The 26,838-nt window shown below is 37.0% G+C and overlaps 1 protein-coding gene across 1 annotated transcript in view; it reads left to right on the top strand.

Moving 5' to 3' along the window:
- The window catches only part of LOC137648625 (colorectal mutant cancer protein), a 369,887-nt gene that overhangs the window by 268,370 nt on the left and 74,679 nt on the right, over positions 1-26,838 (top strand). The window contains exons 8-9 of the mRNA XM_068381565.1: positions 14,741-15,390; positions 15,542-15,806. Of these exons, the coding sequence (XP_068237666.1) occupies positions 14,741-15,390; positions 15,542-15,806 (915 nt within the window). The remainder of the gene's footprint in view (positions 1-14,740; positions 15,391-15,541; positions 15,807-26,838) is intronic.

Here is a 26,838-nt window from a genome sequence, read left to right as displayed (position 1 = left end):
ACTATATGTAGAAGTTTGAAAAGAAAGCCCAGAAACTACTAGGATATGTTTAACACCTAGTTACCATCGGGAAATAATGTTATTTTTAGTTATGACAAATTACGGGGGAGCCTACTATTTTAAATTCTATCATTGCCTTGTTTATTATGAAGTGTAATATCTCAGCTTTCGTAAATTCTATGGAATGCTATGTATGACATCTATATAGGTTGCTGCTTTACAAATATCAAATATTGAACCTACAATATTACCCACCTCCTATTTTAAATAAGTCTTTAAATGGATTTCATCAATCACAAGATTTTTAGTTTTTTCTTTAGGTGAAAGGAACTTGAATTTTTGGTTGATATATTTAGGGAAGGTACTGGCAAGCTGTTCAAGGGAGGGACTAGATTTATAGGAAATAAAATTCTGGGTTGTGATTATGTAAATACTATCTCTTATAAGTCTATAATCTGAAGGCAAACAGTCTTAAAAAGAGGTAAAACTATTTTGAGTGTCGTTGATAATCTAACTTTTCAGTGATGAAATGACTAACTGCAATATGTAGAGCATTACATTAAAAGATTCTCATGAATATTGCTTTACATCAATATTTTTGAGGTAATTCAATAATATTTCAGGTCTTGATAAGTGATTGATTGAGAGAGAATTCTATAATTTCCAAGCTACTTAACCTTTACACATAGAACAAAAATATGCACTGACCAGACAGCATTATTACCATAAACTTTATGATGAAATGGTTCCCCAATTTTTTTTTTTTTTTAAATATCTACTATGCTATGTTAACAAAAGTTAAATTTCATCCAACCAAGCCCACAATGCTATTGAAAAATCTGCTCTCGTATATGGTTCTCAAACTGGCGTGGCTGTGGGTGGTGTAAAAAAATTGATTTTGAAGGTTAACGAGGCACTATCTAAAAGTAGTAGTTCTTTAGAGTAAAATTCAATAGATTTGTCAGCAATAATAATAATAATGAATAAATCAATCAATCAATAGATAGTACAGAAGTAAATCGATTGATTTCTATGATAGTTTTACAAGTTATACCCCCAATATCTGTTTTATCCTTTCCTCCCCCCCCCAAAAAAAAATAAGATTGCCATGAATAACTGTTGTGCACTCTCCACTGTCTTCAGTGAATGTTCTGCTGTTGATGATGTAATTTTGCTTTTTGGTTGTTTTTTCAATGTAGTAGATGCGTCATAACGTAAATGAAAGGGACTGTGGTGGGGTGATTGGGATCTATCTCACCACTGTCTAGAGTAATGATACAAAAAGCCTGAGTGCCACTGGAATTTTGAGTGACATCATTGCTAATGTTGGACTGCTATATGTATGTACGTAAGGGTTGCAAGACTTTCGACCATTGTCGCTTGCAAATCTTTTTCCTCAAGTTTCACTTTCATGGAATTCAAAGCTTATCACCGCACATTGGATGTAAACATAAATATGCTGCTTAATTAGGCATCACTGATAGAAATGGCACCTGAATGAAGCTTAGGTTTCATAAGTTTTGTAGCAACTTTTGTGCAAGTTTTTCATTAAAATATGAGACACCCCATGTGGTATCTTCAGCACAAGAATGCATCTCATACTCCTGAAAACAGATGATCCCCTTTTCAATAAAAGTGGTTTTGATGTAGGAAAAACATATTTTCCGGGAGGTGCTTTCTAATCTCCAAATAATTTTCTGTTAAAGGATAGAACAAGGAAAACATTATGACCTAAAAATACCAAAAAAATACTGTTTACCCAACTCTAGACCTAACTTTTCAAGGTTCCAAGCATGAACCCAGTGTGCTTAAGTGAGATCCATGGGTTCAAACCCATCACATCATCTCCAGTGCTGAAAATCATCTGACAACTGGTGACATGTCATCACCAACAATCAATACTAATAATGGAGATTAAGCTTCTTTTACGCTAACTTATGCCAAGCTGTCACCACCCTTGTTAAAACTCCTCTTTTGTGGTTAATAGGGTGTGTGTTCTTCAGGGACTAATACCAGAAATATAACGAAGTAAACACATGTAATTTTCCATAAAGTCAGGTTCCTATAACCAAGTAAGCAACCAAATAATGCATGTGATGGTAAGAAGATACCCTAACAAGTTGTACTCATCTCATAAGAAAAAACTCTGGTTAAGTTAGATGCCTTTTATTATGCTTCTGCTTAGAGACCTAGTTGATGTGCCCTACACTATTAGATATCGCCTTTTAGGCGCCATGAATGAGCCAAGTACCACATACACATGTTATGCCACTGGAATTTTCTTCAGGTAGTGTATTGCAAACACCCAATACCAAGACCAATACATAAAGCTCTGGATATCCTAAAATTGCATATCAACAAAAAATGCCAATGAAGAAGCATCTTTTCTTACATTTTATATTTTAGAGATGGTGGGAGGATCAGCTTTCTTCATAAGGAGGTCATTAGAATACCGATAGTCCCTGTTGAAAAGGACCTCTTGCTTAAGGTATTTTGAAAATGTCTACCATCCGAGGACGTGGATTTTTGCAGATATAATTGCAGGCTAGACACTGAACAGGGGTTACCATCCCCCAATTCTAAAGCTGTAATATAAAGATTGTTCCCATCTCTGAAGAGGCTTTTCAATTTTGGCCAAAAACGGGAGACCGAGAGTAACAATATGGAGACAGTCGAAATGATAGGGATAAATGCCTGTTCTCTCCATAATGCTGCAAGTTCACTGACTCTTGTTGCCGAGCCTAACACTATAAAAATATAGCTTTTTGGAATATTTCTTCAATGGAAATGAAAGAATTATGTAGATTTGTCATAAAAAATAAGTGCATCTCAAGAGACCAAGACACTGAAGGGGGTGATGATCGTTGAAAAGCAAAGTACTGAGTAATCTTGTGAGACATATCAGATTCAAATTACTCATAAAACCCCACTTGATAGCCTCTGTAAATTGTACCGCACATGTTTTATACACACTCATACTACGTAATTCCCACCCTGATAATAGAACTACCCATTTAGGCTTGCTATTGCATTATTTAGTTTGTTTTAATGTTTGTGACATTCTTGCTAACAACTGCGTGTATATAAATTCGTTATTTGCTGAATAAATGTTCCTTGATTCACTTTGTCTCTCTGTCAAAACCTAACAGTTTATTTGCCACATTTGGTGATCACGAGAGTGAGTACTCCACATCACCTATTTCACCCACCCATTTGTCCTTCCGTTTTTACAATGCCGCCTCATGTACATATGCCTTACTCTCAGGGTGGTTAGCAAGATCTGATATCCCTTAGCATATTCCTACTGACAGGAGTACCAATTTCTCCTCTCAATCGTGGACATTATTAGCAAATTTTCTGGGATTCATCCTGCATCGGACAACTGCCTACAACCCTGCATCCAACGGAATGGTTGAATATTTTCATTACGCCTTCAAAGCAGCTTTGATGTCCCGATGCAATGACTCCATCTGGTTTACTCAGGTTCCCTGCGCCCTTTTTGGAATAAGGACCACTCCTATGTATGCCTAGGATTTCTCGTCAGCTGAAATGGTGTATGGCAACCTGTTGATGGTCCCTGCTGAACATTTCCCATCTGCAGCCTCCTCTGACAGTCTCCAGTGCCTACCTAACGTTGTGGGAAAATTTACAAGCCCCAGCAAAAGCAACTCATACTGAAATATTTACACGTGACAGCACACATCTTTGTGCACAACAACACTAGCAAGCCACTGCTGACACCCCCTTACACGGGCCCTTTCCTCGTGATCCATCTCACATCGAAGGCATTCTTAATTAACATTCATGGCTAAGAAGACTGGGTTTCTTCCATTGATTACCTAAAACCTGCCTATCTCCTGCAAGATGACCCACTGACAACTTGCCTCTCTAAAGAAGGATGTCATATTTAACATGTATGTCTTTTCTAGGGTGACCCATGTACTGCATATGTTTCATACACGCTCATATAATGTAATGCTATTGCTTATTTTTATCTCTCACTCTCTCCCACAATGATAATAGAACAACCAGTTTAACTTTGCCATTGCATGATTTAGTTTGAATTTTTATGACATTCTTGTTTGTAACTACGTGTATATAATCTCATTATCTGTTGAATAATCGTTAATTGCATTCACCTCTCCTCTGTTAGAACCTAACAGTTTATTTGCCACAAAATACATATTTGTATGATAAGATTGTTGGTGGCTTAATCTTCCTATCTTCAAAAAGAGGGATGTTAAAGGAAACCAAATAGGCCAGTGTTATATGGCACACACACCATCCATGCCTTCCACACTGACTGGTATTTTGTAGTAAAAGATACGCTCTTACAGCTCATCAAATATGTCATGTTGTGAGCTGAAAATACTCTACCCAGCGTATGGGTTCTGGGTTAGAAAGGAGGAAGCTAATATATTCCGAATCCCTACTCTCTAATACAGCTGTGCTGCCCGATGAGTGTGTAACTTTGGTCTCGAATACTGGAGTAGTAGATGATATGGGGCTGTTTAGCCAATGTAGAGCTACCAATACAGCTGTTCAAAAGAAGTCCTGAAGGATATTTTAAACCTTCAAAATCAAACTCGTAGGAAACAGGTACATTTAGGACCATCTGTTCTAGTCCAGGTTCAAGGCATTTCCTTGTCACTCCTTGAACATCCACAATTGAAGCTATATTTAGCAGAAGCTTGTGGTTTTCTTTCATTGCATACATGTCTACTTGAAGATCCTGGATGATCTCAAGGCTCTCTTGGAAAGAGTTCTGATCAAAGGTCTTTTCTGTATCTAAGGCTGTTTGTCTGGTCAAGGCATTAATTACTATATAGAGAAAGCCAGAAAGGTGGAATGGGTAGAGGAACAGACTTTTTCCTGAAGGAACTTTATAGTAGGAAGGATCCCTGCATTGAGAATCCCCAAGGAAAATCCTCCTCTTAAACAACAAACTGCCACCTGGGTGTATATTAAAATCTTGATATGAGAATACCCTCTTTGATTGAGTCTCTTCAATGTCAACAAAAGCCACCATTAGTTCTGGCATATTTGAAATGCCGTGAACTGAGGGGACCATTTCCTGAACACGTAAGTCTCATTTGAATGACCTCACTGTGCTAGAGGTAGCTGTATGAACGATCATGGATATCGGGGAAGAACCCAATGGGACTGATATTGTTAGGGAATTTGGTTCGGTTCATTGCCTGACAAAACTTTTGCATCGATTGGGTAACTTTGCTCTGCTGTCTCGAAACCCTTTCCTAGTCACTTTTCTACAAATCCAATTGAGATCCTTTAACCTGTTCTTCAAAACTGGATTGACTACTAAAGAAAACTGAAGAACGCTAAAGACCTTTTCCAGTTTCCATCTGAAGGAGAAACAACTCCAAAGAAAGAAATTGATCTTGCATAAGAAGAGTCTCTGCTAATATGCTTTTGCAAACTTACAGTGGCTTTTGACATATTTCAATGAGCAAACGGAGGCGTAGGAGTAAAAGGGACTGGGGATGGTAATTCCCCCCCCCCCCCCTTTTTTTTGCCTAAAACTTACTTTTCTTTATTTTACTTCATAAAAGATAATAAATTGTGTAGATTTAATAAGTCATAAAAGATTCAATGACAATAAATTGCATAAATTTAGTAACTCATTCTTCTTAAGAAATATCATTCAAAAGGAATTTCTTGGATAGAAGGTCTTTGTTAATATGCATTTCCATGTTAGAGTAAGGAATTATTCTATATATATATATATATATATATATATATATATATATATATATAATTTCATATATATTCACATATGAATATGATTATATATGTACATAATTATGTAGATGCATATATACATAATTATGAATACACACACACCACACACATACACACACACACACACACACATATATATATATATATATATATATATATATATATATATATATATATATATATATACATATATATATATATATATATATATATATATATATATATATATATATATATATATATATACAGTATATACATATATATATATATTTATATATATTATAATTATATATATTCATATATATACACATACATACATACATACATACATACATACCAGCAACTTTTCTTAGCTCATGACCCCATTGTCTTCTCTTCCTCCCATTGCGTCGTTTGCAATCTCTAAGGACCCATTCTGTTATTTTTAATGTCCATCTATTATCTGCCATTCTCATTATATGTCCAGCCCATGTCCATTTCTTTTTATTACATGTTAGAATATCCTCTACTTTAGTCTGCTCTTGTATCCATGTTGCTCCTTTACTGACTTTTAGTGGTATTCCCATCATTCTTTACATAAATCTTCCAGTTGTAACTAGGTTATGTTCTACGGCTTTAGTAAGGCACCAAGTTAGTGATGCATAAGGTGATACTGGTAGGATTATCTGATTAAATATTTTTCTTATTAGAGAAAATGGCATTTTACTTTCCCTCATCTCTTTTTGTTTACCAGCAGCTCTCTATCCCATACTTATCCATATTTTAATTTCGGTCTCATGTCCAGGGAAACTGCAACTGTCTGTCCTAAGCATGTATATTCATTAACAAGTCCATAGGTTCATCCTTAACCCTTATTTTTTATCTCTCTGTATTTTCATTGAAAATTGTCTTAGTTTTGCTTACATCCATATTCAGTCCTATTTTTCTACTTTCTCTTTACAAATCTGCTATCATCTTTTACGATTCCTTCTAGGATTCACCAAATAGAACAGAGTCATCTGTAAATCATGTTATTATGGTAGTCTCCATTAATATTAATTCCTACATTTTCCCAAGCAAAATTCTCAAAAAGTTCTTGCAGGTATGCTGTGAATACCTTAGGAGAAATAATCTCCTTGTCTAACTCCTTTTCTCAACTAGAATGTTCTGATTAAATTTATGTACTTTTACGATCAGTGAAATACCCTTTTTTTGCAGATATCTTCACATATTCTAACATAAGTATCATCTATTCCTGGTCTTTCAAGGGCTTCAATTACTTTGAAAGTTTTGACAAAATCAAAAGCATTCTCATAGTCTTTAAATGCTGTACATAGTGGTTTGTAATACTCAGTTGATTTTTCCATTAGCTGGTTAATAGCATGGATATGGTCAGTTGTTGAATATCTGCTTCTAAAACCTGTCTACTATCTTGATTGATAAAAGTCTAGCTTTCTTTCCATTTTGCCAAATATGATCTTTGTAAATATTTCATATATTACTGAGAGTAAATTATTGGCCCATCATTTTTCAGCCCTTTTGTGTCTCTTTTTTGAGAAATAATGTGAGAATGATTTAATTTTTTCCATGCTGAGCGTATAAAGCAGTCTTGCAAACATATTGTGTAAAGTTCAGGGAGATTTACCATATATTATTAGATCATTTGTTAGGCCATCTTTGTCTCTTTCCATGGCTTTTAGTGTTTTCTTTACTTATACTGTTACTTTGGGCACCGACTCAGGGGTTTCCTTATTTCTACTGGAAAAGTTATATCTTGTACCACTATTGTACATTTAGCATTGTATAGAAATCCTCTGCCCTTTTTATCACACCACCTCTTTTGTTTGTATATCCATTTTCATCCATTAAAGTAAATATTTGTTGGCACTCTGTTCCAGGTCTTCTTTTCATTATCTTGATTCTCCTTCCATTCTTTTGGTTTTTCTCAATTCCGGTCTGACTATGTTCACGAATGTCTTGTGTTTTTAGTTTTGGATAGTTCTGATAATTCTTTTTAATCTCACTTGGATTTTACCCTCATTTCCAATCTTTCCTTTATTAGATTGTTAATGTTTTCTGAGTTTTCCATGAACATTCTTTTTTTTTTTAGAAATTTTTAGTCCTATCTCTCGTGCTGATTCGAATACAAATTTTAATAAATTATTATTCATTTCGTCTTTATTTGCTTCCATTTCGTCAAATAGCTGGGAATAGCCTGCCTATTTTGGATTGCTTAGTCATCATATTTTCTTCTTATTACAGGAGTGATTATTTTCCAACGTAAGATTAGTTTTTATTTTTGTTCCTTAGATCCAGACAAATTTTACTTCTCAAAAATCTATGGTTACTCAACTTTAACATATACAACACTATTATAAATTGAACTTAATGAACTTTTTCTCTGATGATGAAATTTATTTAGATTTTTTGTCTACATATGGACTTCTCCATGGCCTTTTTCTATGTTAATTTAAAAAAAAAAAATGGTGTTCATGATTTTTAAATGTTTATTAGCACATTCTACAAGCATGTCTCCTCTGTCACTTCTTGTGCCTACAGCTGATTCTCCTCTCCTTATTTGACCTACTTTGTTACAAAAATTACCCAAAACAAATGCAGATTCATGTTTTTTTCAAGATATCTCCAGATCTTCATAAAAACTTTCTCTTTTTTTCTTGTTTCTTGGTGCATACATTTGAAGGATCTTTCTTTTATACTTTTTATTTAGTTTGATAATCGATCTACCAATTTTATCACTGATACTTTAAAATTCATCTATGTTACCTGCATGAGTATTATTAATAAGAAAACCCACTTAATTTTATTTTTGTTCCTTTCATGTCCTCTGGTCCTCTGAAGTAAAAGATATAACCCTCTTTTAACTCTGTATAAGATTCCCCAGTTCTTCTAATTTCACTCAATCCTATTATATCCCATTATTTCTTCCAGCACTTCTAGTAACACAGCAACATCTTCCCTAGACAGGGTCCTGACATGTATGTTAGGAGTTTCAGTGTATACACACACACGCGCATATATATATATATATATATATATATATATATATATATATATATATATATATATATATATATATATATGTATATATATATACGACAGGTCCAGAACCACTCTCAAAGCGTTCAAATTCTTTTTGGGGACCGTAAACAGGCGTCCTTGAAATTTCAATGTTCGCACCCTCTTTATTGCTTTCTTCCTTAGTAGGTCTTTCGTGTACTCCTCTAGGATTGGAGTGGGCTTCTGGAAGAAGGTCACCGTTGGGGGTGGAGAACCCTGTGACCACTTCCAGCCCAGGCCTTTGGAGACTATACTGTGGGCCCAAGGACTGAAGGTCCATTGGTCCCGAAACCGGTACAGTCTCCCTCCTACCTGATCCATCTCATTGGTCGGGGTTGAATTTCGCCCCTCGTCCTCCTCGGGAACCTCTGGCTCTAGGTCCGCCTCGCTGGCAGAACTGACCTCTAGACCTGTTGCTTCCGGGTTGCCTAGGGTATCCTCAAAAGGACCCTGAGGCTTCGAAAGCTTGATTGAAAGCCGAGGAGGTCATCCATGTGGCCATAGAAGCAGGTTGGGTACCTTGAGGGGCCGGCACAAAGATGATCTGTTGCGGAGGGGCGGTCTTGGAGGTAGATGGAATGGAAGATTGTGGACCAGGAGATTGGCGATGCTGGCCACGATCGGTTTTATATGGAGTGTATGACCTCTGTTTCTTTTTAGAGAAAGGTTGCCTCATAACCGGTTCAAACTTTCTTTTGTTAGAGAGGCCCCATCTGACTTGGAGGTTTTGATTAGCCCTCTCAGCGTCTTGGAGGACCTTATCCACCTCCTCCTGAGGGAAGAGAGTTTTACCCCTACAGGAGGAGGTAATAAGTCTGTTAGGCTCATGCCTAATAGAAGCCTCGGCGAGAACGTGTTTCCTGCAGGTCGTTCTCGCAGTCCAAAAATCATGCAGGTCTATTTGAAAAGTCTGTAGAAGACTTTTCGCCAGTACCCGAAAGAGTGGTTCCTCATTATAAAGGGCGGCTATCAACTGAGAGGATACCAGAGAGTTGAGTGATCTTGCTAGCCTGTTTCTCGGCTCAAACTCCGTTTTCAGCAAGTGATCCGGGAGTTTGGGGAGTTTCTCTGAAAAAAGGGAGGAGGCGCAGTCCGGGTCAAGTTTACCTACAGTAAAGGTGGACGAGACATCTTACCAAAAGTCGCTTGGGCCTGGTACAAGGAGAGAGGTGGGGTCCGTCTCTTTAAGGGTTGGCATAAGGATGCCGTCCTTGATGGCTTGGACGGTCAGCTCCGCTACTTTGTCAGTAAGAGGAGCTGGGATAGTCGGAGGAGTCATAAAAATGGTATAAGAACCTTTGTAGGGGGTCAACTTAGAGTTAACACATCCCCATTCTGATAGTGTACGAGCCCAGACAGCTTGGGCTTGCTCCTTAGGAAATATTACTGTCTCCTTCGGCACTTTGTCCATACGGACGAGGGCATGTTCCTTCAGGCGGACAAACCCATTGAAAGGGAACTGGAGGTCAGGGGGGTAGAACTCCAGGTCTTCCAAAGGGCGGGTACCCAAGCCTTCCAGAGTCAGGGTGCCGTCCAAGTAAGGAGCATGACGAGCGAACAGCCAAGGATTGTTCTTGTCGAACGGCGGTAGCTTGGAGGTGTCAGGGCCTACAACTGGAGCTGGTTGAGATCCGGAGCGGAGAAGACTAGCCACCATGTCTTTTAGCTCCGTCATTACGGCGGAGTGCTTCTCCAATTTCGACTCCATCATCTCTTTTACCATAGACATGGTTACAACGGGGTCCGAGGAGCTAACCGCAGCTGCAGCCTTGGCTTTAGCGGACTTACCCCTCTGTCCCTAAGAAGGAGGAGGGGTCTTAGACATCACAGGGATGTCAGCAGCTAAGATAGGTCCGGGGACCTGTGACATGGTTGGAGGCGAAGCTGGATTAATGGGTTTGTGTTTCTGCTTTTTTACTGGCTTAACCTTGGGGCGGACCGACATGGAGCCGTCCCAAGGAGAAGCCGAAGGCTTGTCAAAGCCGAGGAAGGAAGAGGAAGAGGAAGGAGTAGGAGATAGAAAGGATTCTGCCAGGTCCTCCACACCACTTACCTGCTCATCCATCGGTTCGACGTGGATGTCAAGAGCGGAGACGTCTCCAGAAAGCTGTTGTTCATCTTCTGCAGGCAGTGCCGCTCTGAGAACTTCAATCAAGGGAGTTGCCGGTTCAGTTGGTACGGCGGCCGAGGGAGAACCAGGGAAGAGCCGGGAGGCCATGTCCCCGTCCAGCAGGTAGGGGCAGCCTTGAGGGGCGTTCCTCCCGAATCCAGAGACCCAGGTCCGGAGGCTGGTTCTGGCCGCCTTGAGAGAATCCTCGTCAGCCTGAAAGAGGGGGTAACGTTAGAACGAACTAGGAAGGGCAAGGATAAGTTATCAGCAGAAGTAAAAACAGATTCAAGTTAAAATCATATTATGAATAATTGCAATCGTCTACAATGAAGAAATCTCAACAACAACAATAACAGTATGAGTGGTACCATTGAGAAATCTTACCTCATCATTGAGGAGAAGCGATGAGAGCTCATAGCAGAGCGTGTAAGACTCCAGAAACCAGACCATATACGGGGTCTGGCCTGCTTCCCGGGCGAAAGAGATAACACAGTGGGCATGCGACCGGCAGACGTCGTGGCCTACCGGATCGGTGAAGGTCGCCGGACAACCCTTGGTGGCACACCGAACTTTCTGTAATATAAAGAATCATATAAGTACAAGAACTCCCGGAGGCTCTAACTTAACCTAAAGGTTAGGTAAAATGCTTAATAGTAAGAGCTAAGGTTAAAAGGGGGTTCTGTATGATGTGTATTAATGGGTTCGTGATCAAATAAGGAGCTGGAGCTCCGCTGTAATTACTGCATCGAGAATAGGAAATGTTTAGGAAAGGGATACTCCTTAGTGCGCCGGAGTGCCGTATGTGTGAATTCACGAGGAGCCGGAGCTCTTAAGTAATTACTGTAATATACAATGAAAGTAGGCGTAGTGGCAAGGACGGAAAGCTCCGTAGTGCGTCGGAGTTCCGGGGGGAGGATGGCCCTTGATTAATTGAAATATATAAAAAAGATCTCCGGAATATCTCTGGTAGGGAGCCTACCGGAGAGTCCAGGGGGAGGGAGCGGAGAATAGGGGTTTGTCGTGTAACGGGGCCGTAGCCGGAGTCAAGGTGCTGGGGGCCATCGAGGGGAGGATTCCCAGTCGAAGGGGAGCACCTGAGTAATAGGAAGCAATGTGTTCCCAGCTCAGTACGTTAGCGGAAAACTATGAGGGAGTTCCGGAATAGAGGGGTCCAGACCCAAAGCCCAGGCCGGAGCGGGGAGTAGGGTGGGACTAATGTGGAGGGGGAACAATGTGGCGGCTCCAGAGCAGGCCAAACTAACCTAGAATAAGAGACTCTGACATGACAGGACCAATGTAAATAATAATTACTAGCCTATTAGAAAGAACATAGTAACCTTGTAAAAATAAATAATGAATCCGTCTAACCACGAAAAATAATAATCCCAGAGGGGGAGAGATAGAGAGGGGGAGAACCCGAATCTGTGAGGAAAATATTCCGAAACAGTAATGAAACAGAAAATGGGTGAAACAGAAAATCGGAAACTCCAGCCTCTCACACTCGAAGGTTACTAAGCTCGATCTAGAATAAACACGAACCCAATAAATACGTAACACATATATCCGTACGACAAAATAAATATGTAAGATAAATATGCCACGAAGAATAGCGAAAAGGGAAAATGGAACTCTGAACAGATAAATTACGAAGAAAAACTCGTAAAGAGCGAACGCCAACCCAATGGGTAGGTTACCAAACTATAATAAAACCCCGAACGCTATTCTTCGTTAACTCAATAAAACGGACTCGGAAGCGACTCATAAGCACTTAAAAGTAACAGCGGTTCTAAATAATGGCACATGGCCAATAATCTAACTTAAGATTAAAAAGAACCTAGCATGACATAAAAACCCCGAGGGCATGTAAACAAGCGATAACAATGGCAGCGTAGAACGCGGGGCGGCATCAAGCCGACTCACTAAAACACTCGCAAAATGTAAATAAGGCGTACAAGCCCAGGTCAAAAATAATGCCAAAACAATCTATGGTACTTTACATTAGTGCAGGTGGAAGGAGAGCTTCAGCCATTGCGAAGATATCCAAAAACACAGCCAAAAAAGCGCACAAAAACAACAAAGGTAGCGTCACTGATGAGTCCAAAAAGAAGGATGTGTAGATGACGCTCGAGTAATTAAAAGGAGATTCAGCAGCCGAAGACCAGACAGGAGAACAATACTTAAACAAGGTAGATTAACAGAATTAAAACATTTCTTCAGGATAGAGAGATCACCAAAAATCTTCACAGACTTAATCAATAATAAGCCAGTTGTATGTGTATAGTCAAAGAAATATCACCAATGAAAAGATCTGGATGTTAAAGATCCTACTTACAATCATTCTTTGAGTTTTGGTAGGGATCAATTTCATGCCCCAGAATTTGTACTGTACACTAATTTAGCTAGATTTATATTAAGTATTTCATCAACCCCAGGTCTACATTCAGGAAATAAAATTGATGCCCCAAACCACATATCATACATATATACAGTTGTATGAAAAGTAATGGGCCAAGAACACTACCTTGAGGAACACCAGAAAAAAATCTTATACACAATCCTGATAGTTTTACCAGATTTGCATTTATTTCATCAAAACTGGAATCAATATTCCTCTGCAAACCTTCGTTATTAGTTACATACTTCTTTAGTTCATATTTTATGCTAAAAATTGCCCTCTCAAAATTTCATATGCTCACTTGGGAAGTTTAGTATCATTCATAATGATTGCCCCAATGTGCATATAAAAAATAATAATTTAGCTTTTCTTAATGTCAAATTTGTTCCAAATGATCCTCTTTATCCAAAAATAAAATCTTGTAAAATCCAAGCAATAAAATAGTCAGTCTTCTAATCTTGATTGCAATCATAGAAGAATAATTTTTACTTATATTTCTGAACCATAGGAAAAGAAGTTTGCTTTGATCAGCTGAAATCAGGGTACTTTGGTTAATGGCTTTCTTTGTGTAAAAACACAAGGTCTTTCCGTCAATTCTAAGGATGTGATTTTGTGGTGTAGTTGAATTTCTCAAAATGTAGTGTGGTTATACAACAAAGTCATGGGTACTTTTTCAGTTTCTGGGAGATTTGATGAAATAGCTACACACATGTTCGTAGTTTGTCTGGTTGTTCTTTTGTTAAGGGATTAATATGATTTATTAACTCTTTTGATAAGACGTGAAGTTGGTTCTTTTGTTAAGGGATTAATATGATTTATTAACTCTTTTGATAAGACGTGAAGTTGGCTATACTCTTCAGTCCATGTTTTTTCTTGACAGTAACATTGTATCTCTATATTATTGATATCAAAGAATTAAACGTTTGCACCAAATATAATTTCTTGTAACTTTTCTTTTATACTGTTACATAGTACATAGTTTTGATATATAAGGAAAATGATTAACCTTGTGGTATTATTTCTTTATCCTGAAGAGTTAGATACCTTCATAAAAAATATGGTCTTTCCAAACTTAGAAAAATATCATGCACATATATTTAGGGAAAGAATTACTCATGGAATTTTTCAGTTAAGTTTGATGGTGCTATCATATCTCTGCGTCTTCAATAATATCTGGACTCGTCCTTCGGATAATAGAATATAGACTATTTAGTCTCGATTTTATTTGTCTTTATGAAAGTACTATAGCTAACACATTTAGATTTTTTAAAAAGCTATAAAAACAAGTTTACTTACTGTAATTGATGAATAGTAAATGACAAAAAGCTACATTTTTTTTTCTCTCAAACGGGAGTATTGAGTAAATTCACACATGCATTTTCACTAATGAGTAATATATTTATTTGATATTTTTACAGGCTGAAAGTGGAGATTTAAGAATCACAGGAAGTGAGTTAAGTAGCGTTGGAATATGGACAACTGCTGTAGCTGAACAATTAGTTGCTGGTGTGCAGGAAGAAAGTGATGCTCAGGAACTATATCATGCTCTGGCCACTGCTGGGGGAACGCTTGCCCCTCATGAAAGACTTAAGGAATTCGAGGTCGAAATTGAGAGACTCCATGCTAAAGTAGATCATCTGAAAGCTCAGAATGATGTGTTAGCCATCACTCTCAGTGAATCTAAAGCGCATTGTGATCGGCTAAGTATTTTAATGGGTAAATATGAATCCAACTCAGTGGCCTTACAGCTAGCTGTAACAAACTTAGATCAGACCATAGAGTCATATGAAGTATTCGTGGCATTACTAGAAAGTGAAATTGGGTTATTATTAGCTAGTTGTAAGGCTGCAGGTGTTGGTGTAAAATCAAGTGGAGGTTGTTCAGCAAATTCAGGAGGTGGATGGAACTTTGGAGATCATGAAGATCTTGCTATTTTGGTGAGGAGAGCTCAGGAGCAAAGGAGATCAACAGAAAATGTAGCGCGGCATTTATTATCTAGGCTCGAGAGGACTGGTTCCAATCAGTCTGACTCTGAAGTCTGGAATGAGATAGCAAGTAATAATACAAGGTATGAGCCCTACTCAAAAGTTTTTAAAGATATCCAAACAGCTATTTGTGCTTCCATATATCTTTAACCCTTGAAATGGGTATTTTATCTATGATGAAATGGAGCAATGTCTTCCATCAAGTTGTTATTTAGTGTTTTTACTTTTTTTCAGTGCAATTTCTTCACTATCTAGTAGTGTGGATACAGATGTCAGTAGAGGGGAGGAACAACGGTTGAGGGAAATCATAAGAAAATTGCAGGAAGAACGGAGTCATGTAGCAGCTTCCATTCTACCATTAGAGTCTGTACATTTAGATCCACTCACACAGCACTATCCACTTAGTGTTCATGATGCGCACAAACTTGACCTAGAAAATGCTGTATTAATGCAAGAACTGACTGCCATGAGAGAAGACAGAGCAGAACTACGAGCACAGGTACAAGTAACAAATGTACTAGATATATAAAGTTAATTCTATTAAATTTCTATGAAATAATTTTAAACTTATGTATATATATATATATATATATATATATATATATATATACAGTATATACATATATATACTGTATATATATATATATATATATATATATATATATATATTGCAACTGTTATTATCATTATTATTATTATTATTATTATTATTATTATTATTATTATTATTATGCTGTCTACAAACATTTCAGTTCTTTATGAATGCAGTTACTGATCATAACTTTAATGTAATGAGGTAGTAACCCATCAAATCTTAACGCAGGAGTAATGAAGGAGAGTTACTCTTTAAATCTGTTTTCTGCTCACGAAACCCCGCCCCAACATGCACTCCTTTTAGGGAAAAAAAAATTTCGCGTCCGGGCTCGTTTCATGGGCATTTATGGCAGGATATTTGTGCAACAATCCAAGGAAATGACCCAACTGCTGAACTCTTTCCGGTAACACCAGTGTTTGATGAGAATATTTTCCTTAAACATAATTTTGTCATTGTGATTTAAATAAACAAAAGTCAATAGTGTTTATTTGAAAAGTGGCAATACTTGCAATTAAATATGGGAAAACCGCCTTACCCACAGTTATTATGCTCTCTCTCTCTCTCTCTCTCTCTCTCTCTCTCTCTCTCTCTCTCTCTCGCTCTCTCTCTCTCTCTCATACTTTCTGCGTTATTCATATTGCTAAGGATAATATTGATGCATAGTTTGCATATACTCTATAGTCATACCACTCTCAACGTCAATTAAGCCTACGTCGTTCCCGATTTTACATCGGTTATCCTTGAATATTAAATCCCCATTTTATGTGTTCTTACAGCAGTCCCTAAGTCATACAGCATGAAGGAAAAATGGGTGGAGAAACCGAACTAAGATTATTTTTACAAAATAAGTAAATAACCTGCAGTCATAAAAATAGCACTGGTACCACAAAAATATTGGAAACAGAAAAAAAAAAATAATACTACACCTGACTACGCCATTTCGATCCATTTTGAAGGTTTACAGTACAGGTACGTGCATGTTTCGAGATTGAAGTGCTGTTATGTTTATTACTATGTTAAGTTGGACAATTGATTTGTGAATTTTGTTAACAGTATGATATGACTTGTCTGTGATTCTTAAAGATAGAAGAAGTATAAGTAAAAAAATATCTTCATAAACTCAAAAGAAAGATTCTAATATATATAATAAAAAATTTCAGCAGCGAATCTTAACCAGCTTCCCACCTGTTTCAGCTTGATGGCCTATCGCCTACGTACATATAAGTTGTTTAGTTTACTAATGTTCTAGTGTGTTGTCTATATGCACTGACGTTATCATTTTTATTCTTGGTCATCTTTCTTGATTCTAGTCATGGCCCCCAAAGAGGTAAAGTGGGAATGAAAGGGTTATGTTATTACGATGCAAGACAAATTAGATGTGATCAAGAAATATTAAAACTCTTGCTCAGACAATGGCGTCCTGCATCATGTTTAACAAACACCACATTGTTCAGTATGTTAATAAAAAGTCTCTATCGTCTAAAACTTTTACCATCATTGTTTAGAGAGGCAAAATTTACCATGAAATGGAATGCTTATTATGGTTTTGGATAGAATCCAATACACATTAACAATAACAGATGACTGTGAGATAAATGCTAATCCAAGAGATGGCCAAATCTTTATTTAAAGACCTGCATAAAAAGCATCCAGAAGATAAGGAAACCTTTTTTGCAGGCCATTGATGTTTAGATAGATTTGAAAAGCGTTATGACTTGCATAGTATCAAGTTTCAGAGAGAAGTTGCTGCCGCTGATACTGATGATGGCGAATAATTTCCATCTATTGTCTGACATTCTCATTATATGTCCTACCTATTTCCATTTCTTTTTCCTACATATTGTTAGAATATCATCTACTGTTTAGTTTGCTATTGTATCCATGTTGCTCTTTTTCTGTCTCTTAGTGTTATTCCCATCATCATTCTTTCCATAACTCTTTCAGTTGGAACCAGCTTATGTTCTAAGGCTATAGTAAGGTTCCAAGTTTCTGATGCATAAGTTAATACTGGTAGAACTATCTGATTAAATACTTTTTTCTTTAGAGAAAGTAGCATTTTACATTTCATAATCTCAGTTTGTTCACTAAATGCTCTCCTTCTCATGCTTATCCTTCTTTTAATTTCGGTCTCATGTCCTGGGGAAACACTTACTGCATGTCTTAATTATGTATATTCCTTGAACAATCTCCAGAGGTTCGTCCATGACACCAATTGTTGTTTGTCTGCACTTTCATAAAATATTGTCATAACTTTAATCATATTAATTTTTAGTTTTACATCTTTGATTTCCTATTCAAATCTTTCATCTTTTGCAATTCCTCCCATGATTCACTAGATAAAGCTGTGACCCTGCAAATCTTGTTTTTAAGGTATTCCTCGTTAATGTTAATTCCTATTTTTCCCCAATCTAATTTCTAACCTAACTCCCATGGAACTCCTTTCTCAATCAGATTTCTCACCTTCTCGCTATATATATATATATATATATATATATATATATATATATATATATATATATATAGATGTGTATATATATATATATATATATATATGTATATATATATATATATATATATATATATATATATATATATATATATATATATATATATATATATACAGTATATATATAGTTTTTATAGCCTTTGCCCCATTATGAATATTACATTGCCCTAATCAGCTTTTGGGATAAGCAATTCACTCTTTTTCCCTTTTTACAGAATTCAGGGATATTGATAAACGTTTTACACACGTCATTACAGGATATCTATTTACCAAGGCACTTCCCTCAATTTTCAGGGGTGCCGGGTTAAAAAAAAAATGAACAAAAGGGGACATTTCCTCTCTCCGCTCCTCCCAGCCTGACAAAGGATTCAGCCGAGTTTGGTTGGTACTGCAATATTGCTTTGTGAATTAGTCCACCAATTCTGTTTTTTTTTTTTTAACTTTGTAGATTAATTTTTAATTTTCTCCCAATTTTTCAACAATAACCTGCTGCTATTTAAGACTTATTAGACATTTGAAGTTGATAATAGAAATTGAAAAAGCCACAAGGGAGTCTAGAAAAAGGGGTTCCTGAAAACGAAGATATGTATGTGACCTAGTATTAACAGCAGAATCCAAGGTAGAGACTGTGGAAATGTTTAAAGGACGGAAGAAATGGAACGAAGAGAAGAGTACTGGAAATCAGTGTTGCTCCATTCATTCCCTGGTACTGACAGTTGTTTCAGATATTAACGTTATAATTTCATAAGGGCTAAACAGTTGGAATGTTTTTCATATTAAAGATTAGCATAGTCATATATTTCGTTGATTATCCATATATTTGCTGGAAATTACATGTTTTAACTTTACAATACAAAGAAATGTTAAAAATTATTTATTTATCATACATCATCTCAAGAAATTTGAAAAATTAAATAGAAATTTTGACAAATCAAGACTCTCCAGGAAGTGTGCCCAACGCAGTTCACATTAGAGGATTGCCTCCCTACTCTGAACATAAAATCTTGAAAGGACAACTAAGAAGTAGTATGTGATTTGGAGAATAATGGGTTCATAGTTTATGAGTAAGATATATATGTGAATTTACCTACATTTTTAAACTGTGGTGTTTTGCAAGGTTTGGAAAGGTGATAATTTACATTATATATAAAATGGTACACGATTGAGATGTGCTTAAATCACGCAAGTAGGTTGAAAGGACACTTTTTATAAGCTCCTATAAAAGGTTAAAGAAGAAATTATTTAGCAATTTTAACATCATTCTGGCAAGAACTGCTGTTCCAAAATAGTTCCATCGTAGTCTTGGATAAAAACTAGTCCTCATCAAAGATGTTATAGCCTATTGAAACCCTATAAGGGAAATTAGGAAGGATGCAACAGTTTCACCATCAACTATAATGGGGGCAGAACATTCATGAAAATGTTATTTATAAATTTCAAAAGAAGAATAACGGAAATTATATATAGTTCAGATAACAAAACCAGTTTCAGAAAGAGCTTGATTATTTATGCAAGGGGAGGGTTGTGAAAGATAGATCGCTGTAGATCAGCATTGATTATCACATTGTTATTATAATACAATTATTTTAGTAAGAAGAAGTTGAATATTGTATATCTATAAAGAATAATACCAACACCGTGAAAGTTCCATAAAGGAACATGTTTAACATTAACATGCTTTTCTAAGAATGACACGGAATATCAAAATATAGTTAAAGGAGGGAAGCCTTGTCAGCATGGCCATTAAGAAGCTGATAAATTATGACAGACTCGCATTAAAACCTCTGTGGTTGACGGGGTATGTACGTCCCAGCAGGCACAATGGATCATCAGGACAATATGATCCTTACATCCCGGGGGCATTTTATATTGAAAGGAGGCTGAAAACACCTTTCTTATGCCTTGTTTGTGCTTCACCACTCCTCTGCTGCCTAATAATAAAATGAAAGACACTTTAATTCCTTTGTTTCATGAGAATCCCAGCTCTACTTTAAGGACTTGGGTAATTATCATATGTCTATATTTAATTCCCATTTTGAAAATGTTAGGACTTGAAAATCTGGGAAGACTAAAACAAATGGATTGATTTCTGGCAGATGGTTCAATCATGAAACTACCAAAAGATTTATGACAAAGTGTAAGTTTAAAGCAGTTAATTTGATAAAAAATTTAAACCAGTGTGTTACATTTACTCCAGTATATCTCTCCGGTGTCAATGACCTTAGATGTCAGGATGCCTGAAAACTTCAAATCAATCAATCAACCAGTATATCTCAGCTCTAATAATGTAGCTTGAAAAAGTTGGCTCCAGCGCATGGGCTTTGGACCATAATAGAATGAAATAATCTTGAGGGAGCTAGATCCTTTTTCAATCTAAACAGCAAGAGACACTTAAGTTGAAATTATAATTTGGGAAAACAATTTTTTTTGATTGATGCTTAGATCTAAAATCCGTACCCAGTGATCAAGATTTTCACACTAATTGAATCCTAATAGCAAAACCAATAATCATTCTTTAAATCATTGAAAAATAAGGATATAGTTTTGTTGGGTTATATACCAAAGAGTTGGAGTGGCTGAATAGACATTTATGACTTTGTTAAAAAATGTATAATTGTAGTGCTGAGATAGTTTGATCATTTTCATTTAACCCTGTGGTGATCCAAAGGCCCACTTAGGTGTCATTTGTTCATGTAACTGTAAGTGTTCCAGAATAAGCCAATGAATACTTATCTGGCGGAAATATTCTCAACACATTTAGGAGTCATCCAGCGAAAATGAAATTTGCATCTGAGTGATATGTTAGCCCTGATAGAAAACTTGCTCAGAAAATGGATAATAACAGCAATTGCACAGGACGGGTCAAGCAAACAGCCAGTATCTTGCGAGCTTTTACTGTGTCTATAACGTGTCAGCAGCAGTCATATTAAACTATATATATTCTCTAAGCCACAATATGCTACATAAACAATCATCGTTCACGAAATATCACATTAAAACAGAACACGTAATAACTCGACTCCTCTCCTTTTTCTTATGGCCTACTGATGGCGTTCACAGAGTGCTAGTGCATTTTGTCATGATGAATAACCATTGCAGATAGTTCTGATAAGTGTTTAAATTTTTTTAGGCACAAAATAGCAAAAGAAGGGGCTGAACAAATAAAAATAACGGTGAAGCATGTTGAAAAGATTCAACCAAGTAATTTTCAGGCAATGCTTTTCAGTGAAAATTATGAGGCAGATGTTGAGGAGCCATCATCAGCTTGTAAACTGGTTTTACGAAGGAGGCAATTGCCAGATTTGGTATCAGGGAGTCTTGGGTATTTGGGGGAAGAATTACTCAAAGCTTTTGATGGGGGATGGAAGCACAAGCTGATATTGCTTGCATAGGCTTTCCCACAGAACCCCTCCTAACCCGCTCAAACCTGTTTCTTGGTTGCTGGAGGCAGTGTTTTCTTAACCAAGATGGAGAACAAAGGGTTTGGTGGATGGATAGAGCAACTCTTTCTACAGTAAAGGCAGCGAGACCGTGTCAAATATTGCTGTTCGGTAATGATTCCAACGCGATCTGGACTTTCACAAAAGAGAAGGAAGTAGGAGTCCAATATGGACCTACCCTGTAAGTATGAATGCGATGAGGACTCGACTAAAGAGGGGCAAGATAATCTCGACCCGCCTCTTCCCATCAGATATGGGAGGATTGAGGGTCGTATATGCCCCCAGGAAAGACGCAACAATAGAGTCAAACAGTGTAGCGAGAGAGGGAAAGTGAGAGGAGCTATAATGCCATGTGTCCACGAGTCAGTTGATCGGGAAGACAATGAGGCTGGCTGCTTTACTGACCCTTCTCCTTCCTTGGCATTGCCATTTTTCAGGTACTCCTGTGATACAGGGAAATCTGGCATGCCAGACTTCGGCACTGGATTTTATCCGGCTGTTTTACACTACTTCTTTATTATTATTATTATTATTATTATTATTATTATTATTATTACTAGGTAAGCTATAACCCTAGTTTGAAAAGTAAGATACTATAAGACCAAGGGCTCCAACAGGGAATAATAGCCTAGTGAGGAAAAGAAATAAGGAAATAAATAAAGGATATGAGAAGTAATGAAAAAATAGAATAAAATATTCCAAAAACATTAACAACATTTAAACATATATTCGATATATAAACTATAAAAGGACTTATGTATGACTGTTCAACATTAAAACATTTGCTGCAAGTTTGAACTTTTGAAATTCTACTGATTCAACTGCTTGATTAGGAAGATCATCCCATAACTTGGTCATTGCTCTAATTAAACTTCTAGATTACTGTGTAGTACTGAGCCTCATGATGGAACTGTCTGGGAAGATCTGAATGTAAAGGATGGTCAGAATTATGAAAAATCTTATCCAACATGCATAATGAACTAATTGAACGACGATGTCAAAGATTAGGAATAAGAAACTTAATAGACTGTAAGTTCCTGCCCAGCAAATTCAGATGATAATCATCAGCTGAAGACCAGACAGGAGAACAATACTCGAAACAAGGTAAAATGAAAGAATGAAAACACTTCTTCAGAATAAATTGATCATCAAAAATCTTAAGAGACTTTCTCAATAAGCTAATGTTTTGTGCAATAGAAGAAGACACCGACCTAATGTGTTTCTCAAAAGTAAATTTGCTGTCGAAAATCACACCTAAAATTTTTAAAAGAATCATACAAAGTTAAAGAAACATTATCAATGCTGAGATCTGGATGTTGAAGAGCCATGGTCGTTGACCTACTTACAATCATATTTTTGAATTTTATTAGGATTCAACTTCTTATCAGAACAAATAACTATGCAAGATGAAACCTTGCAAGTATGCCACCTTCATTCCTCTATTCATGGTGGCCATTGATTGCAAATGATATTGTACTGTAGCTAGGCTTCATTTTCCTTTAGGGGGTTATTTAGAAGCTATCATTGCAAGACAGTTTGTCAATACATTATCTGCTATATGCAATATACCCATCTTCATAAGGACAATGACATGTCAGAGGTTTTTGTAGATTGCAACATGCTTTCACTTGAGCAATAAAACTGATATCCCGAAAGGAGACATTGATTGTTTAATCATTGAATACCTCTTTTGTATGACCTGCCAATTAATGAAGGTGCATTGCCATGGAAGCGTATAAGCGTATACTAGGCTTGTTTGCTGTGAGTGATCAGATGAAAATCTCCCCCCAATACCAAGCCTCACTAGCAAGCATGGTGATGAAAATTAGCCAAATCCTAGACATGAGTTGACATTTTTAAGGCCTTTGTCCGACAGTTGTTGTTTATATATATATATATATATATATATATATATATATATATATATATATATATATATATATATATATATATATTTGAAGTTTGCATTTTGTTATCAATCATGGCTTACTATCAATTAAATTTACATTCAAATCATTATTACATCGTGAGAGATCGGCCATTTCTACAATAATTTGCTTTTGGAATGAAGTCCTTTAACACAATTCTTATAATTTCTTATATGGAAGTATATTTTGGAATAGAATAATGAAATTATTTGCCTTGTTAGAGACATAGATATAAGGGAAGGGGGAAGTGGTTTGGTGAAGTGACAGGGAGAGTGTCTGGGATTGAAAGGGGAGGAGCAAGACAGGGTGTGGCTATATTGCTGAGTGAATAAATGACAGATGAATTAGTGGAATGGAAGGTGTCATCATCTAGGTTAATGTAAGGGTTAGGTTGAACAGGGATTCTTGGGCTTTTGCTATTGCGTATGAAGCAGGTTGTGAGAAAAATGTAGAAAAGCGAAAAGAATTAACTAGGTGTGTAGAAGGACTGAGTAGAAGGAATTATGTAGTTGTAATGGGTGACCAAAATGCCAGAGTGGATGTTGGAGAGGTAGAAGGTGTCATTAGGAAGTATGGCATACCAGGTAAAAATGAGAGTTGTGAGAAGCTGATAGATATGTGTGTTGAGCAAGAGATGGTGATAAGTTGTAGTTTTTTTCAAAAAGAAAAATATAAACAAGTATAAATGGGAAAGAATGGTAGAAGGGCATTAATGGATTATGTATTGATAACAAGAAGGATATTTGGAAGATTGAAAGATGTGCATGTGTTTAGGGGTATGGCTAACGGTATGTCTGATTATTTTTTGTTTGAAGGAAAATTAGTTGTAGGAAAAGAATGGAGAAATAGAATGGGGGAATGTGAAGGGGAGGTAGTGAAGGTTAAGGAGTTGAAAAACACAGAGGTAAGAAGTGAATATCATGAAAGGTTGGAAGTGGCATATGACGAGGTGAAAGTAAGAAAAACTGGTGATCTAGAGGAGGAGTGGAAGTTAGTTAAAGAAAATCTTGTTGGGCTTTCAAGTAATGTGTGTGGCAAGAGAATTGCTGGAGGTGGCATGAGAAAGAGTAGTGAATGGTGGAATGAAGGGGTGAAGATTAAAGTGGAAGAGACAAGAGGGCATTTTTAAGAATAGTTGCAGAGTATTAGTGTAGAGAATTATGAGAGATATAGAGAAAAAAATGTGGAAGCAAAACGCAGGGTAGCTGAGGCAAGGAGGGTGGCTGACAGGAGGAGGGGTCAGGGATTGGGTCGTTTGTATGAAGAAGTACGAAGAAGTTTTGGAAAGAAGTGAAGAGAGTAAGGAAGCGTGGATCGAGAAAGGAAGAGACAGTGAAAGATGAAAATGGAAGGTTGTTAAAAGAGGTTGAGGCAAGGAAAATGTGGGCTGAATATCTTGAAAGGTTGCTGAATGTTGAAGATAATAGGGAGGCAGATTTAATTGCTGTTGCAGGTGTTGGAGTGACAGTGATGGGAGATGAGATTGAGAGAGAGATTAGAATGAGAGAGCAGTTACAAGAGAGGAAGTAAAGAGAGCACTAGATGAAACAAGAATGGGTAAAGCCCTTGTTATTGATGGTGCAAGGGCTGATATGTTAAAAGAAGTAAGGGAAGTGACTGTACTTGAATGGTTGGTGAGATTGTGTAATATATGTTTTATGTTGTTGATGGTACCAGTGGACTAGGTGTGTCCGTGTACTGTTGTGCTATATAAAGGTAAAGGAGATGTGCACGAGTGTTGTAATTGTAAGGGTATTAGTTTGTTGAGTGTGGGTGAAAAAGTGTATGGTAGAGTGTTAATTAAGAGGATTAAGGATAAAACAGAGGATGCAGTCTAAGAAGTGCAGAGTGGTTTTAGGGGAGGTAGGGATGTATAGATCATTTTATACAGTTAGGCAGATATGCAAGAAATATTTAGCTAAAGGTAAGGAGGTGTATGTTGCATGTATGGGTCTGTCGAAAGATTATGATAGAATTGCTAGGAAGCAGTATGGAATATGAGGATTTTATTTGGAATGGGTGGAAGGTTATTGCAAGCAGTGAAGAGTTTATACACAGGCAGTAAAGCATGTGTTGGGATAGGAAATAAAGTTAGTGAGTGGTTTCCAGTGAGAGGGGGCTGAGTCAAGGATATGTGATATTGCCATGATTGCTCAATTTGTTTGTTGATTGAGTTGTAAGAGAGGCGAATGCTCCAGTTCTTGATCAAGTATTGAAACTGATAGATGAGAGTGATCATGAGTGGGAGGTGAATCAGTTGTTCTTTGCAGATGATACTGTGTTGGTTGTAGACTCGGAGGAAAAGCTGGGTCGATTAGTGACAGTTTGGAAGGGTGTGTGACGAAAGGGACGTTGAGAGTTAATGTGGGTAAGAGTAAGGTTATGAGATGCACGAGAAGGGAGGGTGGTGCTAGATTGAATGTCAAGTTGAATGGTTAGTTACTTGAGTAAGTAGATCCGTTCAAGTAATTGGGGTCTGATGTTGCGGCAAATTGTGGAGTGGAAGCAGATGTATGTCAGAGAATGAATGAAGGATGGAAAGTATTTGGAGCAGTGAAGAGGGGGTAAAGAATGGAGGGTTAAGAATGTATGTAAAGAGCGTTTTGTATGAATATAGGGTAAAGAATGAATGTAAAGAGAGTTTTGTATGAGAAAATAAGTGTACCAATTGTGATGTATGGATTGGAGTTCTGGGGGAGGAAAGTGATGGAGAACCAGAAATTTATTGTGTTCAAGATGAAGTGTCTGAAGAGTTTTTCAATTAGATAGGATTAGGAATGAAGTAGTGAGGGTGAGAATGTGTATAAGAAATTAATTAGCAGCTAGAGAAGGTTGTTTGGTCATTTAGAGAGAATGAAAAATAGTTGTCTGCTGAAGAAGGTGATGAATGCAAGAGTTGATGGAAGAAGTACAAGAGGAAGGCCAATGGTTGTGTGGACGGATAAAGTGAAGAATGCTCTGGGTGATAGGAGGATAGGAGTGAGAAAGGCAAAATAACGTGCTAGAGTTAGAAATGAATGGCGAGTGATTGTGACACTGTTCTGATAAGCCCTGCTGCTCCC

Source organism: Palaemon carinicauda, chromosome 10 (assembly GCF_036898095.1).
Source record: "Palaemon carinicauda isolate YSFRI2023 chromosome 10, ASM3689809v2, whole genome shotgun sequence".
Classification (NCBI taxonomy): domain Eukaryota; kingdom Metazoa; phylum Arthropoda; class Malacostraca; order Decapoda; family Palaemonidae; genus Palaemon; species Palaemon carinicauda.
Note: the sequence above shows the minus strand (reverse complement) of the source record. Positions and strands in the feature narration are given on the sequence as shown.